The sequence below is a fragment of the Fundulus heteroclitus genome, chromosome 4 (assembly GCF_011125445.2).
Source record: "Fundulus heteroclitus isolate FHET01 chromosome 4, MU-UCD_Fhet_4.1, whole genome shotgun sequence".
NCBI classification, from domain to species: domain Eukaryota; kingdom Metazoa; phylum Chordata; class Actinopteri; order Cyprinodontiformes; family Fundulidae; genus Fundulus; species Fundulus heteroclitus.
In genome coordinates, this window is record NC_046364.1 from 8,897,378 (window position 1) to 8,916,637 (window position 19,260).

Genomic DNA, 19,260 nt, shown 5'->3' on the forward strand with positions numbered 1-19,260 from the left:
GAGCAATGTGAAAGCCTCAAAGGAGAAAACAAAGGATGAATAACTAAACTTTGGAATATGACAAATGACGAGATAGTTACATGGCATATTTTTTCAGGTCAAAACTACTTACAGCCTGTTGTCATCTTGTATATTCTATCTTCAAATAAGATGAGATTTCGTAAAATATTAAGATTTTTATATATTTTTTTGCTGTGTTTTGGGGCTGTGTGGGATAGCAAGCGGTCTTTAAGTACTGTAGACTGGTACAGACTCGTACTCTCATTGCTTGAGGGTATGCACTAAACACTCCCCTAAGCCTATTTTTCTCCCTCCACAAATGAGATTCATGATCTTGCAAGCGCTCCAATGTCACATAAGAGACTACACACATTGTAAGTAGATAAATATAAAAACAAAAAGCTTCTATTGTTCTGATGGTTACTAAGCACAATTGTATTGAACTATTGCAGTGATTTTAGACAGTTATCAGAGGTATAATCTCTTTTTAGAGGTCCAGGCTAGGAGAGCCAAGGGACCGTTTCAAGGCATCCAATAGAGCTTGGAAATAATCATTATTTCTCTCTTTGAAATTAAATGTGCCCCAATAATCAGATACAAAATTATACTTAGTTCTAAGGTCAACATGTCTTATAACGTCTAAAACATAAATTACGCTAAAAATATTAGATGTGTATAAAGTTATGCATGAGATACGTAAGGCCACGCAAACTTAAAACATTTTTTAAATTGCTACACCAGTGTATAACAACATCTCACCTAAGAAATCTGCATGCCCAAACTATATCTGAAGCTAAATAGACTATTTTACAATTCAAAATGTGTTATACATGACCAACATTACATTACTAGCTAACTAAAATGTTTGTTGGACGATTCTCATACATTGTAAGAAATGTTTATATGAAATTCAAATCCAAAACCTGAAATATGATCTTGAGGCAGTGTGCCCAATTGGGTAAATGTCCAACACCAGGGGACGCCACAATGCAGACTGGTATTTTCAGTCAGAACAACTGAATTGATTTGTATTACATACATTCATGATAACACCCTCACACAATGTTGCTAATGACTTTGTAAAGTGCCTCGGAATGACATGTGTTTTGAATTGGCACTATATAAATAAAGTTTTATTGAATATGGTAGCGGGAGGTGTGCGTGGCTTATGGATAAAAATCTACCCTGACCTTTGACTTAAATTCCACATTTGTTCTAATAAGCTCAGATTTTCACTTTAAAACTTGAGTGAACCTGAACATTAAATTTTTGGTGTAATTTGAAGTAATCTCTCTCCTTCTTTAGGAGGTTGTCATTTAAGTGAACTCTTGTTTCTTCTAATCTTTGGAGTGTTGTCTAATTATGTCCACCTCCTCATAGCTTGCTTAGCAAAACTGTTAAGTATCATTCAAACACATCAATGCTGGATGATAAAGATGATAACCAACTTTTTCTTTCTAAAGCTCTTTGATCTGGATGAATGACACATTTTCATGGATCAGAAAGTATTTTGAGAATTTTATGTATTATGATGTAATTTTTACCATTTTGGGCCAATGGCAGTTTTATTGTTAAATTATTGTCTTCCTCATTGAATAATTTTATCTGCTTGAAATTGTTTTAGAAAGTAAATTAAAGGGAATTTACAAAGCTTTGTGCAGAGTAAAACACTAGGGGATGCTGAAAATATCTGGCAAATTTCACCCATGAATTGCTTTTCTAAGCAATTAAGGAACAAGAAACTCCTAAACAAGAAATAAAAAAAAAACTCAGTTTCTTCCCATCTATGTTCATTTGCAGCGAACATTTAAATTTTAATATATACATGACACACCAACTCTACAACTCAGATTTCTGTATCTTTGCTTTTTAAGCAGTTGTTATTTTATTATGTTTTTTTGCTATTAACTACAACAACCTTATCCAGGGTATCAAGGTATAGGGAGGAGGTGCACAACGAGAAATGTCAGCAGGGGGGAGTAAGGGGGCCTTGAACCCCTTTTATAACTGCTTGCAAGTCTAGCATACCTTGAATTTGGTACTCCATTAATGTAGCCTGAACACTATGAAGGGAAATTATTATTAGTGAATTTGCAAAAAAGTCCTGACTAAACCTGTGGGTTCATTAAAGTTACTTTAACCAGGTGCAAATTAGATCAAACTGTGTTTACGGCTTGGTTTTAATATGAAATATTAGTCCCTGTACGTGTTAATTTTGTCATCCAATCTTTATACACAATGACGGAAAATTACAAAAACATCACAGTGTATTTGCATATTCTTGAGGACTATTTTTCTTAATTAGTAATTGAGAAAATAAAGTGTTCATTGATTAATTATTCGGTCACGTACGTGTTTTCAACATGGTACAGGTTTTTCCAAAAACTCCTTACTCAAATACCGATTTACCAAACTGTTTACACATAACAGAGAAAATCACTTCTCTTTTAAACTGAAGCAGCTTAACAAAGTAATGTAATTCACTCCAATAGCTTTTATCCAGTTTGAAGATTGCAGGGAAGATATTGAAGACGTCTTTTTGTCTATTTAGATATAACAGTCATGTAATCTAGTTTCTGTGTCTTCTGCTTTAACGTTCTGAGTTTGTGCAACCAGTCAGCTGTTCAATGGAAACAATATGCTGTTGTTTCTGTGCCCACAGCGCTACGCTAAGAAGGCCACAGAGCATGTCAGTGTTTCTCTAGCTGCAGTGTTAATCATTTTCTTTCTGCTGCGCTCATTTAGCTGAAGGAGGGTTTCACCCTCTTCCCCATCACCCACCACCTCTTCTTCTGAGCACCAGCAAATGTTAATTGCACTTGCTACACTTGTGTCTGTAAAGGGCTAATTTGAAGCCCTTTTTTTCCATGCCTTTGACTTTTTGAGTCCACTTCAAACCCCAAGTAGCATCTTGATAATGTCATTTGAATTAGGACACATTTATCTGCATTGATTATTGCAGGTCGATTTCGATAAAATGACATTTTAGACCTAAACAGGGATGAAATCTTGGGTAATTAACCTTCTAACAAGAAGGCTTGTTGTGGGCAGACTTCAACAGTATTCCCTGTAAGAAAGTATAACTCCACAAGTACAGGCATCCGTGTCTAACAAGAACATATGGTATATACAGAAAGAAAGACACTTCCCAGCCCGTTTCCAGTGGTACCTGTGAGGGATTTAGAAGAAGTGGAGTCCTTTCTTCCAGGGGGATCTGATCCAGTTCCACTTACAGAGCCCTCGTAGCTAATGCAGTCATAACAAAGCAGAGCTGTTCAAGAATAAAAAAAAAGGAAAAAATATATATATAAAGGGAAAAGGGCGATTAAAAAAAATATTCAAAGCTGCAGATTTCTTTCTCAGACTTTTGATTTAATAGTTTTTGTGATTTGAAGTGTATATTTGTCTTCGAAAGCCACAGTCCTAAAAGGAACAGCCCTGTTTGATGTTATGGCTGTGTTAGCCATGCTCAAGCTCTCAAACCACAGGTACTACCTGCACCTACATGCAACTGCCCGACCAGCGAACCCCCTCCCAGAGCAGCTTAGCTATAAACTCAGTTTGGACTGGAAGGAGTTGGATCAAAACGGCAAACACTAGCCCAGACACCTGCCAAACGAATCTAGCAGAAAAAACAAAACCCCGAAAAAGAAGTATAAACAAAGAGGTTAAAGCAGCAGCAGCGACATAGCCTGGCAGAAACCCATGATAAAATTTGTTAGAGCTGGAAAAAACAGACACTTGTGTTAGTAAAGCAAAAGAGAACACAGTTATATATTTATAAAAAAAATGAGTCATACATTTGACATGTCTGTGAACCAGACTCTGCAAAACTAAAGAGTTGAACTGTAAGAGTTATAGTCTGAGGTTGTGAAAAGAAAAGTAACAGTGCTTAACAGGCAGAACAGAGGGCTTTTATCAACGATCCTTAGGTTTAAACTGAGAAAGAAAGCTAAGACCAAAAGAGCACATGCATCCCTCTATTCACAGGAGTGCACTACAGCCAGTTTTAACTGCATCGACAGCCTAATAGTCACCAGGACTGGGAACAGTCAAGCTCAAGCTTATACCTGCAAAGGCTTTGGAAATCCTCTCCTTCTTCCACTCCCACGGCTGGTCGTACTCCTCCGGGGGCCGCTCATCATCCTGGGGGAGCCGGCTCTCTCTGGGGCAGCGCAACCGCTCGGGGTCGGCGTCCCCGCCGTTTTCTGTTGGCTCGTACGGCGTGTCGTACAGGGGTAGCTGCCTGCCAGGTCCATCCTTAGGCCCTCGACTACCAGACCTGATCTCTGCAATCGGAAGAAGAGATCCATCATTAACGAGACGTTTCTGAAATTTATAACAGTTTATATGTAACGGGATGTAATAATGCCACTCTTTGCTGCAGTTCTCAAAAAGTAAACTGTGGAGATTTTATATTGCCTTCCCACACTTAAACTCTAATGAAAACTGCCTTTAGAAGATAAAGAACAATGGGTAAATTTAGTATTCTGGTATGTAATATAAATTAATTAGTAATTTAGAAGATTCTCTGATCGGATGAGATAAAAAAAAACTTTTTGGCAGACACAATATGCCATGTAACGCGGAAATCTAACACTTATCAAAACAAACAACCCCCCCCCCCCACACACACACACACACACTCCCAGGTGAAACATGGTGTTGGCAGCATCATGCTACGGGGCAACAGAAGCAGGAAATTAGGTTAATGCAAAGATGGGTGGAGCTCAATATAAGAAAACCATGGAAGTACATTTGTTAGCGGCTGCACAAGATTTGAGGCTGGGGAGGAGGTTCACCTTCCAGCAGGATTACAACCCTGAACATAGTTTATGAGCTGGAATGACAACATTTAAATCAAAACATATTCCAAGCATTGGTACAGTACAAACCAAAATCAAATATATGATATGAGGCAAGAGTCATGTTGAAGCCAGAGATAAGAGAAAAGAAAAGGTTCGGACAAAAATGTTCCTGTCTTGATGCAGAAAGCTGGTAGAGACATTGTCCTTGCAGAGACAGACAACTTGGCAGCTGTGGTAGCAGCAAAAGATGGTTCAATAGAGTTCTGAATTTAGGTTGAAATACAAACGCATGGCACACTAGAGTAGTATATGTAAAAACATTTGAAAAGCAGGCATTATTTTTAATTTTATCTCACACTTGTCACAGGTTGTGGATGTAATTTGAAAAACTGTGAAAAGGTTTAAGGCAAATCACTAACAGATAAACAGCAGAATGTAATTAAAAGTATGTTCTGATATCTAAAAAAAAAAAAAAAAAAGACATCAGTATTGCAAGAAACATCAACAATACTCTATTGCTTATTTGTTCTAATGTTGGAGGATTTAGGTACGTTGATGTTAAAATAAAAATAAGGGATAGTAAATCCTCCATTCTTGTTTCTAAAGCATGTTCATCTAAATGAAAAATTTTTTAAATTTCTGTTCCAACACTTTGGACAGCATAGAGCAGGGGTCACCAACCTTTTAGAAGCCAAGAGCTACTTCATTGCTACCGTGTCACATGAAGGGCTACCTGTACTGACCTTTGAACTAGAAGAGCCAGAGATCACCTTAACGTTATGCAATACAAACATGTTTTTAATGCATTTATCATTTTAATCTATGTAAGTACAAGTATGATTAAAAAGGAAGAGCAACTAAATAAAATAACCTTTTAGATGCAGCTCACTGGAGGGTTTTACTATTTTTGAACAGGCTTGAGGGCACCACCTATGGTCCTCGAGGGCTACCTGGTGCCCACAGAAACCATGTTGGTGACCTCTGGCGTAGTGGGATCGATTTGTGCCAAATCATCAGAGATGGAGGGCAAAGGTTGAATTTGAGGCCAAGAGGATAAAAATAAAATACACAAAACAGCTACTCTGTCAACATGAAGATATTTTTTTATCTTCCATGGTGGCTGTGCAGAAACATGTGGGCAGAATGGCTTTTTGTTGTCTTCACACAGTAAGACAAGAAGCCGACATGTTTTATACCTAGATGTAGCTTTTTAACAACAGGAAACAGTAAACAGCTTCTGGACTGTTTTCAGATCTCTGGCTTATCTGCAATTATGCCTCTTGAAATGCCCACACCTCTCTCTAAACTGTAAACATGTAACTCATCAGAAAGACGGCGTTCTTTGAAAGGATGAGTGGGCTGCTCAGCTGCTCAGATATTTTCTTTCATGCAGCAGATAGGCTTATCTCAGACACCTAAAGATGATGTTAAAAGTGCTTCCCTGAAAACCAGAAGGCATAGTTTTTAAAAAAACTGAAATGTACATTTTGCATGTAAATACTGAAAGTTAAAGCAGAATACCAATTCAATCCTGAATTTCTATTACACCTTTTTTTAATTTATCGACTTAGCCGCATCAAACCAAAACTAAGATGCATGCCCACCCCTTTTTCCTTCTCCATGTAAGCAGGTAAAAAAGACCTGACTGCTAATGAACCATCGTGCCCTTGAGAGCTCTCCTGCCACCCTCCCCCCTCCAGTTTTCCTCTTCTCACATAAAGTTGTTAGGAGGCGGGACCCTTCCTCCAGGGCCACATGAAGCTGTTAGCGACTAGCGCAATCATAGCGCAAAGCAATGTTGAAAAGAATGAAATATTATGCCACACTACTGCATAATTGCCTTTTAGCCCAAGGGAGCTCTTGCGGAAAAATGAGCACTGCGTTGAGCCTAATGGAGCTACCCGCTACTGGTGATGGCGGTGGTTGTGGTGCGGCAGAACGAGGCGAGGCTCGTATCACAGTGCAATCCTGCATCAGACGAACGTGCAGACTTTGATCTAAACAGAACAAAATACAGGTGCCTCTCAATAAATTAGACCAGCCTCGGGACTGTCATTTATTACCATAATGCAATTAAAAATCTGAATTTCATATATAGATTTGTTACAGAGTGAAACATATGTTTATTTAGATTAATTTCATTGATTCTGAATTATAGCTAATGGAAAATTAGAGTAGATTTCTCAGAAAATGTGAATGTCACATAAGAGCATTATCTTTAATACTGAAAGGTAGGTCCATTTACTGTTGAGTGTATACACTGAATACTTGGTCAGGATCATTACATCTGGTACTGGTATTTGCTGGAATCAGCGTCTCCATACAGACATCTGAGCTGACTTTGGACTTCATAAAACACGGACCAACAGCAGGAAATAACATCATTACCGACTGTGTAAACCTCTCTGTACCTTAAGCAACTGTGTGCTTCTTCCTCCACAGTCTGAGACCTAGACTTCCATACGAAATGCAAAATTTACTAAAGTCTGGGAGTTCTTGAAGTGCAGTGTAGACTTGTGAATGACCCCCAAACTATTACATATAATTTGCTTTACAATCCTCTGAAGGCTGTGATTATCCCTGTTGCTTTAGCACCTTTTTTTAAACCATACTTTTTCCTTCCACTAAACTTCCCATCAATGTGCTTAGACACAGCTCCCCGCTAATGGGCAAAAAACGTTCATATCCTATCCTTCTTCTCGAGGATGGCAATGAGTAGCTGTTGGACCCCAGTTAAGTGAGCACTCTTTTCCATGAATATGTAGGCCATACCATAAGATAACATTTATGTATTCAAAATGAAACTGAATTTTGAGTATTAGCTGTAAGCCAAAGTAAACATTTAAAATAGATCGCTGTGTGTGTAATGAATCTATTTAATATATGAGTGTCTGGTTTTGAATTGAATAACTAAAATAAGTGAATATTGATGATATTACAATTTATTAATATGTACCAATGTTTGATTTCACTGGATGATGGCAGTTATATATTTTTCTTATAAGGAAACTAAAATCACTAGAAGAGAGTGAAAAACTGAAGTGAGAAACAGGAGAAAAAAGAAGTGTTTTATTATTGATGTGATGAGTGATTGCTGCTAGGACAAGCGTTTCTCCGTCGGTACGTTTGGTGTGACATAAAGATGCAGAGAGCTGGCTCAAATCAAGAACTTTTTTGTTTGCCGTCTGTTTTCCCTTTTCTATGCTGTCCTTTCCTCCTTCTGTAATTCTGCCTTCCTCCTGGGCGGGGACGCATCTGTCCTGGGAAATTATGGTGATTGACATGACCGTGGGGTTACATGTTGGAGCACAGCTGCAGCCTGTCTTCTGTCTTAGATTTCTACCCTCTGTCAGGGATCAGAGGTCAGGCAGCCACGCCCTCCCTTCATCACCCCTCCTACCTTTCCCCTTCCCCGGATGTCATGGAGTTCCTTTCCAGATGCTCTGCTTCCTCTCTCTTTTTTTATAACTTCTCAGAACTCCTCTATTCATGGCTTACAGCAGCATGACAAGTCTGATTTATTTCCCTATTGTCACTCATGCACTGTATATTACATGCAACATGGCCATGAGAGAACATAGAAACTCCAGGGGCAATCATTATTTAAAATAACATGCTGTTGCTTAAAGCATCTCAAGAAGCAATTAAGCGTCACAAAGTATCATGCCCTTGCCAGAGTTTCAAAAGCCACAAATCAGCCTGAATAAGAGAAACCATGTGACTGATGCAACAATTGGATGTCTGTGAGAGGAAATAAAACATTAAAATGGATAATTCCTGAATTTTGAGAAGGTTCTATTCAAATGTTTTAAGCAATGCTGACAATAAAGTGTCTTAATTTAGTATAAATCCAGATTAGTTGAACCTGGAGACTGAAGCAACCGACATTGGCAAAGATCACAGAGTCTCAAAATCATCACAATGGCTTATGTTGTCTTCATTTTAGGAACATGTAAAGCATTTCTGCTCAGAGGAACTGTATGATATTAAATAGAGCAGTGTAGAAAACAAAAACAACAAAGCGGTTAAAGTGAACACAATTCCATGACCATACTGCCTTACCAGCCTTTTCTGTAGCTATTCAGCTTTGCCTTTTAACATTTTAAACGACGCTGCTCTTCTACCTCTTGGTAGGAGGCATCTGAGCATATTCTGACTGCAGAGCATGGCCAGGCAGAGAGCTCTGGATTAAATCAGACACCATTAACAGCAACCATCCTGGCAGCAGCATCCTGCTGCACATAAAGAGCTGATCAGACCTCGTGGTCCTCGTCATCCAGACCACTCTTATCTTGATTGTCCTTGTTTTCTAACAAACTGATTGCATTAGCAAGAAAGTGGAAAACAACTGCATAAATGCTCTTTGATCGTACGACCGATGCTTCTGACATGCAAAGAGAAAATACATCTATCTGCTGCTGTTCTTGACTGCTGCCAACCTGCGGCTTTTGGGATGGAAAGAAGAGGCTTTCAGCAGCTCAGGGAATATCTGTGTTTGATTGAGGGCATCTATTGCAAGTGGTGAAGGATTAAATGTAATTGACTTCACACACCTGGAAAACAATGGGCAGAAATCACTTAGACTTTCAAGGACTTCCACTCCCGCTTCACAGAGTGAATCCAGCTTTAAAAATGTTATCTTCTCAGGAAGGTAAAGCATTAACAAGGTCAGAAACCCAGACTAAACAACTGCATACGCTCTTCTTCGCCTTCAGATGAGTCAATGACACATGGATATAAGTCACTGAAACAATGTGATGAATGTGAATTGTGAAAAAATTTTTGAGTATGTGGATCTTTATGAGAAAGAGGGAAAACCAAGCTAGAACAAAAAAACAAAACAAAACACTGATTTCATTAAAAAAAACCAGCAGCAACATGACAGTGAGGCTTCTCTGGACCTTTGATTTGATTCTGTTTGATTGCTGAGGTCTGTGAAGAGAGAACGGAGTTGGTCTTGTGGCGGCAGCGGAGACTTTCCCTGTTGCCTGACCAGCGGCTCTGCACAAATGCAGAATGTCAGTCGGAGAGAGGGCTGACAAGCAAAGGTGCTTGCTTCTTGACCCATGGCGGCCTTACTGCAAAGTGTCATTCAGCTTGGTGAATAAAGCTAAAAGACGCTCAATCCCCTGTCTTTTTATACAACCCCCCCCCCTCCAACAAAAAACCTTTATCTTTCTGCTCAAATCGTGCTCTCATATTTGTGTCTTGTTTTGTATTAAGGAATCAAACGGCAACACGGAGAAAATAGAAAATAAATTGCCATGCACACATACTTATTTAAATATAATTTGTGGCTGGGATTAGCTTTGAAATGTTGCTGCCAGTCTGTTCAGTTGTCTGTAAATACAAAACATTCGTCCTTCTTTAGAGGAGGATGTGTTTCCGTGGGTTTGATGTGGCTTTGTCAGCCTCCTGCAGTCCAAACAAAAACAGCAATAAAGCGCCTCCTCCTTTGTCTTGGCTCAGGGAGCCAAGCATGTGATGGCTGCTCACAGAAAGCATGTGTTTGTCACATGAGTTTAAGCATAAATACATATACATATTTATAGGAAGCCTGTAAGCATGGAGTCAAACCAATTCTCTCTATGCTTTGCCCTGGGGAAAGATATATTTTGGTCCGGCATTATTTTGAATCAAGCCTTACTAGACGTGTCCTTCTGTTTCTCCTGTAGGCTGCGCTTCCATCTGGATAAAAGATACAGAGAGACAAACTTGCAGGAAGACCAACAGAGACAAGTCACCTTTGTCCGCTAATAAAGAGATTAGGCTAAATAGTATTTCAATGGCAGCACTGGTGTGTGCGGTTGGAGATTTATTTTTCATCTTCAGCAGATGGCTGGAGGGAATAGAAGCTGAACACTGTCTTCCACAACACAGTGACACATACATAGATTCATTCCCTCACTGAGGCAGAGCGTAACCCTAAAGAGACAACGCAAAGACAGCAGAAAACAAGACGGAGGCGGGCGACGACGGAAGTCAGCCAGACAAACAAACGCGCAGAGAGGAAAGGGAGAGAGCACTGGGAAGAGAAGGCAGGGATGTATATTAAAAAAATACAAAAACTGTGACAGAGCGCATAGAGAAAGGGAGGAGCAAAAGTGAGAAGCTGAAGAAGGCAGGTGTTGTAAGTTTGTCACAGAGGAAGAAATAAAAAGAGACTGAGGTGGGAAGTTGGAGAGATTGATAGGAAACACATAGGGAATTGTAATCAACACAGATTGCATGAAAATAAAGCCTAAAATAGCTTTCCCCGACTTGTAAGGAGTCAACGAGAAACAAAGCATCACACGAATATGTGGACGACGGCGCTGTGGTGAGATGAGACCAAAAGGTAACTTTTTAGGCGACATTCAAATCGCTATGTGCAGCAGAAAACTCCGTTTACACAAATTTTTAATAATGGAAACGTTTGTGTTTCTACTGCTCATCTACACCCCAACAGGGCATGTTTCCTCTGAAAACGGCACAATTTGAAAACAGGTCCCAGAGAGTAACATTTTGAAAACATCTTAGTCTCAGTTGTGTAGACGGGAAAAAAAAACGTATGTGGTTGTCTGGCGAAGCCCTGGAACGTGACTTAATAGTGGCGCCTTTTTAAGCATTGAGTGTGTTTACGCATGCACATGTTGTCGAGTTTCAAAGAACGTACCGCCGACTAGTGGCATGGGAGAAAAACAACATTGTTTTTAGTGTTTCTACTAGGGCCGCACAACCTGACAAGCCAGATGAATTTCGTTACGCTTAGCTCCATCTGGGACCTCTTCCATAGAGAGTGATTTCTTCAACCAATTTTATTGTCCAGCCAATCAGGACGCAGGGCTGGAGTTTCATAGATGTGACGTAGTGGAGAAGCGACCGTGAGACTGTTTTGATTCAGACAACAATGGTGGCTCGCATCAAGGAAGCATCAAGGATGCTGCTATTTCTTCCGTGTTGTCCAATCTACCTAATATTGTTTCATTAAAAGAACATCAGAGAACGGCTCTGAAGGCTTTTGTTGGTGGAAACAATGTTTTCGCCCTTCTCCCGACCGGATTTAGCAAGTTTTGTTTTTCCTGCATTGCTCTCACAGCGTCACGGGTTAGCTTCGGTGAGAGTGGTTGAAATAGCACGTTGATAAAGATGACAGACAAGTGGCTTATACAATCATATGCAAGGATTTTTGATAAGGCCCAGCCTTCTGAAACACCATTCCTATGGATCTGTTCCAGATGGATGAGTGGAGCTAGGCGGAGAGAAATTCATATGGCTAAGGTCAGGTTAAGGGCTGCGTGCACAGAGAAGCGGAATAACAATCCCATTTTCGGTGGATCGTTGTCATGTAACTAACACTTCACCCTGAGCAGGTCGTCACTACGGTGTTTTCAGAAAGTGGTGGCTGCACATGGAAGAAGGAAAGGAGATCTGTTTCAAGTTCAACTATTTTGGAAAGAAGTAGAAAAAAAATCTTTGCAACAAACTTGTAAAGCTGTCATTCGAATAGTTGACTTAGGGGAAATAATTAACTACGCACAGCACTATTTAAAATTTTAATGTCTATAAAACCACAAATCCGCGATCCTCTACCTTACACTTGCACACCATGTTATGCTGGTCTATCACAGGAGCCCCCCGACCCACCAAGTAAAATTTAAGCTGTAATTGCAACGTGACAGCATAAAACAAAGCTTGAGTGATATGAAAACTTTTACAAGGCGACGTAGACACAAACCATAAACGTATCCTGAGCCGTTTAAATGTGTAACAGTTTTCTACGACCGCCGCTCATCTCTGGCTCGCTATTCACTCAACTGTGAGACCAACATCAGGAATTCTTCCGCCAGCAGCGCATCCACTCTGAAACATTTCAGACTGGACCAAAGCGTTGAGCCACATATGGCAGACAATGACTGCCAGAGAAACATGGTGCTCACAGCGAGACTAAGAAATGAGCGAAAGCGAGAGAGAAACAGGTCGACAAATAAAACTTAAACAAAGGAAACTTAAGACCATTTCCCTGCCATTCTTAAAAGATTACTAATTGAAAATGTCTGGCACTAATGAGCGATTAACCGGATTTACTGTTTACAAAGAGAGATGGTGCAATGCTATAGAGTGACTCGCTGGGATTTGATCCTGCCTCATTGTGTGACATTAGCAATGCCTCAACTATGCAAATGCATTCTCACTGCAGGGTGGATGCATGGATGGTGGCATTGATCCTTTGCAAAGCGCAAGTGCAATTACGGCTCCTTAGGACTGAGGTGAAAGCTCATTAATAGGAGATGAATAGGTACAGCGGATTGGAAAGATGCCCATCTACCTACATGAATCACAGGAACAGACCTCACCGCATTAAACCAATGACGCGCTGCGGACCAGCGCCAACACATATGATGAATTATTTGTTGTTGCCTTCAATTGTGCTGCAGCAGTAGAAATTCCTTTTGGATGACAGTGAGGCACAAGGAAGCTGGCATCTTTGTTCAACACACACAGAGAATGACTCAATGCGAGGCAGTGACAGGCTGCTTGGATGACGCTGTTGGATTCGGAGTGCCTCAGAGCCATGCGAGAGCGGCGCGGTCTTTCCTGCAGGCTGCGAATCTGAGCCGCGCTCGTTCTGTCGCTATTGTTCCTGCGCCGAGATAAGGCTGGCGGCGGATTAGAGGCGAGTGCACCCAGAGTTCAGGCTGTGTACAGCTAGAGAGAAGAGAACCCCTAGAACGTGACTGGTTTCGGAAGACAGACGCAGAGAACAGGGGAGATAAGCAGCGTGCAGGAAAGGAAAAAAAAAAAGGAAACGGGCAGAGCGTAAAGGAAAAAGGCAAGGCAGTGGAGTCCTTGTGCGCCTGTTGTCATGATGCCTAATCTGCCTGGGTGGTCGCAGAGGAGCCTGATGACACGTTGACATGCCTATGATGAATAGCCACTTTATGCCTCTGCACCAATGGGGGTCAATAGCCCATTAATGGTGATAGGCCTCCAGCAACAGTCAGCAAAGACCCAGTCGCACCTCTTCCTGCCTCAACCTTCAACCAGCTCACATTCCCCCAGGGGATGTCAAGACTGCTCATTCCACTCTTCTCTGCGGGAATGGGAAGAGGAAACAAAGAAAGTGCAAGACAAGTGTGTTAAAATAAGAACATGGGCTCAACAAGGGTCCTGTAGATGAATTGGTTGCATTTATTCGTATTTTACCTTTATGGTAGCGACTTATAGATGGTCTGTTTTTTTTTATGTTGTACCTGGACGTTGCCAGGAGCAGATGGCGGGAAGAAACCATGACAACTTCGAGGAAGGGCCAAGAATGACATCTTCGTAGCACTTGGATATACAGTACAATCCTTACAACAAACCTCTTGTCAAATATGTCAACACAAGCCACATGTCTGAAACTGTGCAACATCTTGTGCCAGAGGCTTTTCAGAAATGAACCTCTCAGCCAAGTTTGGCTGGATTTCAGATTATTTCTGGTTGTAAGCACTGTATAACTAAGTGGCCTTACTTCCTGTTATGTTAGTGTCAAGAAAGTGTACCTCATGGCTCTGTATTATATGTTATATTAGTGATCTGGTTCTAAATGTTTAGAAAACACTCTGCCCCTCTCTATGCTCATGACACAGTTGCTTATTGTCATGCAAACACAGATGGCCTAGTGTTTGATTGTCTTCAAGTTGCATTTGACATTATTCAGTCTAGGACTGCATAATATCAAGAAAACATAATGTTGCAACATTGTTGTTTAATATTGCAACCATTGATGGTAAACCCACATTTTCCTCATTCTTTTTTTTTATCCACAGTCGTCACAATGAACCAGTCGTCACAATTGTCTGTTGGATTTAGCATCTTGTTCACTAAGATCTATATCTTTGATGACAGAGTGAAAGTCTTTGTCAGTGATATCATCTCCACAGGCATTACCATTATCTGATTTGTATCAAATTCAAAGTGCATCAAAGTACATTATATTAGTCTATTTATTATGGACCAAAAATGGTGGGTGTTTTTCATTTTAATACATTTTATGAAAAGTAGAGAAATAAAACACTGATTTTTAAGCTCTACTTGCCAATAAAGATGACAATAGTCAGATTTCAACATCTGGTCGCTTTATTTTCGCTAGAAAAAAACAAACAAAAGAACTTTCTGCAGCCACTTAAAACTTTCACTGTATCAAACCTCCTAAGTGTTACTCAGAGTAACAGACTGACTATTTTGTGTTTCCTCAGTAAGCACCAAATTTGGGTAAAAAATGCCTTTTTCAATTCCCTCTTCCACTTGGAACAGACTGCAGCAGTTCCTGAAGCTGTGCAGCTTCCTAATTCAGGAATTTAAATGCAATTTAAGAGCAAAGAAGAAAGCGTGACTAAATGATTAATGTTGTTTTTAATGTTTTACAACTAGTGTCCCTTGCTTTTATAAAAAATAAATTGGTTCATTTCTTGTATGCATTACATTGGCTATTGTCTGTTTTAACTTTTTAACACTGTTACATTGCATGTTTGCATAACACTGGTATCTCTTGATTGTAATACCAATTCTAATACCATAAGTGGTGCAACAATCTCCTAGAAGGAATATGAGCTCTTAACTCGCTTTATGCTTTATTTTTCCTTTTATGTGCTAATCCGTTAATCTCTTGCCACACCAAAACCACGCAGAAAGAAGCTGCAACTGAATAAATCAGGGAAATGAAGTTGTACCATCAGCTGAGAGTCGCTCTAGCCGTGCTGAGCTGTCTCTCATTAGCACAGACTGATGCACGCTGAGATGCAGCAGATATTTTACACACAACCCGGGTTCTAAAAAAAGGTCGGCAGCCTTCATCGTTTCTTGTGGTAATGTTGCACAAATTGAACTCTGCACAACCTCATTTTTCGCTAATAGACAGGCAAGTCTGAACTACAAATACAAACCAACAGCACTTAAGAAACAAAGCACGTTGTTACCCATGTTGCAACATCAAAGCTGAGGATAATTCAGAGTCATATCAACCGCAGATGATGATAAAACTACAGCAGAAGCGGTGAAACCAATTTAATTAGTTAAATACAGAAACAGTCTTCAAAGTACAACAAAAAGAGTCGTTTTAGAGCTAGTCTGAAAGCGAGGGAGATGGGGGGGGGGTGCTTGGTATTGATTTGTCCCTTTTATCTGAGCTGGCTACTCCTGCTGAAGCACCGCTGGGACCTGCTGACCACCCGGTCCTGCCTGGAGGACGAGCATGTCCGCAGGGAAGGGTGCATCACAAAAGCTTTGACAATGCAAACAGTTACACTAGCGACAAACACATCCTTCTGCTCGTGTGTGCTGCCGTGACCTTCAGAGAAATCCTTTCTCCCGGTCAGCGCTCCCTGCGTGATTATACATGGACAGAGTAAATAACATCGAGCTGGATTGCACAAAGTAAGCTGCTAGCAGTGTTTACATGATCTGATCCCGGTCACCCTGTTTCTAAACACATAAAGCACAGCATGAGCAACACCAGAATGAAACCAAAAAAAGAAGCTCCAGGAGAGTTTAAAGAGTGGGAAAGCTTGTAGATGTTTGTCGTTGCATTTCTGCAGTTTTTATTAGCTGCAGTGGAACCTGAGGGTTAAAATTCACCACTGCTGCCTTTTTATAAAAGTGATTAATATGTTTGCAGCATGATGCAAAATAATGGAACAGACTGCAGAGTGCTTGGCTAAATGAATATGAAGCATTAAAAAAAATAGCTTTCCTATAATACAGCATCTGATTTAATACATAACTGTATTATTCTTGGGCTATAACTAAAAACATGGAGAACACAAAGCCAGACAAGTGGCTCCAAATCCAATTTCTGTTATGGGTTTATTAGGCTGTCATGCCTAATGTTCCCTCAAATCAGCAAAATGGGGAATAGATTAACACAATTATGAGATATTAAAGTTTACTATAGATTAATTCAAATACAGTGCTGTGCTACATTTATTGGCACCACTGTGTAAAAAAAAAAGCCATTAAATATATTTATTCTTTAATTACCCTTTTCTCATGATGAGCAATTTAGAAAAATCAAAACCTTTTACGTTTATCCAGTAAGTAAATTCCTATGCTAAGAAATGTTAATATTTTCCATAAAATTACATATGGTGGGGTTGGTGTCAATGGTTTGTACAACACCCTTTTTCCAAGAGGACGTCACTCTAATATAACATTTCACAGGGTTGGAGCATGCAGAGAAGGACAGATCTTTGACTATTCATCGCTGTACATCACCCAGAGTGTTTGAGCCACTGGGGACCAAGATGGACATCAAAGAGGGTTTATTGTGTGCCAAGTAAAGCATTTATGAGTTAATATAGCCATGTATTTTGGATAATTGTCTTCCCAAAGGCTTACTGGTAGAATGTTATGGTATTTCAGTAGGTTTGTCATGGCATGCACTTTAAGAACAGAATACAATCTTCATCGACACTGGCTGCAGTCTCCCTCAATGCAAAAAAACGACAAACGACAAACAAACACATACCTAAATAAAACACTACCTTGAGGTGCAAGATACAAATCCTTTAAACAAGCAATACAAATGTAAGCAATATTTATGGTGCCCATTGTTGAAAAAATGCACAACACAACATTAAGACATCTTGTGGTCTTCTCAGTTCTTTGTTGCCTTTGAGGGAATAATCACAGCATCACCGATACCCTACCTTGCTTAACATCTGGGATTAGATGCTTTTTCACATAATCATAGTGTAGGAACCATTTTTGTGTATCGTTTATCCCCCTATGCGTGCTGCCAGTTGTAACTTTTTATGTCTCTAAAGTGATTCTTGGTCAGGTATCATTGGTTAGATGGACCAAATACTTTGATTGTTGTTTATATTGGATGATGCTGGATGAGAAGATTAACTGTGGAACTGTAAATGCAATCAATGCTGATCTTTAAATGCCTAGGCTGGCAAGACAAGCACAGCTGGAAGCATTGGACTTTCTCAATACCACAAGCTTTTATTGTTTTATCACGTGAACCCCACCCAAATTTATCATAGAGGGGCGCTAAGAGTGCAAACAACTTCACCACTGTTGTTTTTGGAACATTCACCCCATTGTAAAAATTACTCAAAACAAAGGCTGTTACATTTTTTAGTTTGAGATTATGCCACGGCAACAAAAGAAATTTAGTTTTTGGTTTCAGCTGTAGTTTACTTCTTTGTCAAAGGTGCCTTTAAATTAGGTCAGCTCTTTATGTCATAAAAATGACTACATTCGAATCACACAAAGCAGACCGAAAGATGAAAGTCTTAGTTATGCAAAAGGATTAAAATGATGCGTTTCTCTAAAACTCCCTGTCTGTCTAAACAATGTCTGCCCTCCTTGATCCTTGTCTGTGTCCATCTGTACAAAGTGAGCTGCATCAGAATCTTCGAAACTCAGGCTTGTGTGTGTGTGTGTGTGTGTGTGTGTGTGTGTGTGTGTGTGTGTTGGCATGTTGTTGTCTGCTCTCCTCAGTTTCTATTACATCAGATGTCAGATAGCCCAGAGAGAAACTTCTGATAAACTCCAGTCAGATCTCTCAGCTCTGTCCAACCTGATTCAGAGTGATGGGGCAGATGGACTGCAAGACAGGAACAGAAAACACAATCTGGCCTAATGCTGCACAACAAAAAAAGGATTGTATTCATTTTGCTTTGCATAGAATAAATGTTCCGTTTTTGTGAAATGCATTAAGAGGTGCATCTTAGTTTGGCTGTGCTTTAAAAATTACAGCAACACAAACTAAGAAGTTGGCAAACATACAGAGCAGTATCTCAATAAATAAGAATATCATAAAAAGAAAGTGAAACTCATACTATATAGATTCATTACGCATTACACTTGATATATTTCCAAGTCTTTATTTTATATGTAAGATTATGGCTTACAGTTGATAAAAATCTAAAATTTTGTTTCTTTGACAATTTAAATCTTTCAACAACAATAATAAAAAAGGAATACCGTTATATGAATATTTTGGTCTGGCTCTGACATGGCCTTCACAATAATAGTGGTGAAGCTGTCCAGGAAATGGGTAAATTACAAGGGAAATTGCCATAGAAGCTAGCTGTTCAGTGCTGCATCCATATATAGTGATCAAAATTGAGTGTAAGGAAAAATTATGATGGGAAAAGGTGCACAAGCAATACCAGTTTTTTCCAATCCAATCCGATACCCAAGCTAAGCATATCGACCGATACCTGATACCGATCCGATACTGCTGTTAAATGTATAAACTGTATAGCTTGCCATATGAGTGAATTTATCAGCCTTGAAATAAACATTGTTAAAGAAAAGTTCTGCATGTTTTTTAGCATGGTGCTTTTGGAGGTGTTTATTTAAGTTAGTGGTGTTGAATTTACCAACGTTATCACCCCCTCACAATAGCAGACTTGACTTGGTCCTGCACTGGCTCCATGCTGCTCTGTGCTTGCTCATCGCTAGCTGCTGTCCGTGC

The 19,260-nt window shown here is 39.8% G+C and overlaps 1 protein-coding gene across 4 annotated transcripts in view; it reads right to left on the minus strand.

Annotated features, from left to right (window-relative positions):
- The window catches only part of zgc:158464 (uncharacterized protein LOC791139 homolog), a 127,943-nt gene that overhangs the window by 36,605 nt on the left and 72,078 nt on the right, over positions 1-19,260 (minus strand). For 3 of the 4 annotated variants that reach the window (XM_012868239.3, XM_036136009.1, XM_012868237.3), the window contains exon 3: positions 4,071-4,289. In XM_012868239.3, coding sequence (XP_012723693.2) covers positions 4,071-4,289 — 219 coding nt within the window. Of the gene's footprint in view, positions 1-3,169; positions 3,272-4,070; positions 4,290-19,260 lie in introns of all 4 variants that reach the window. The other variant, XM_012868238.3, reaches the window with a different exon arrangement.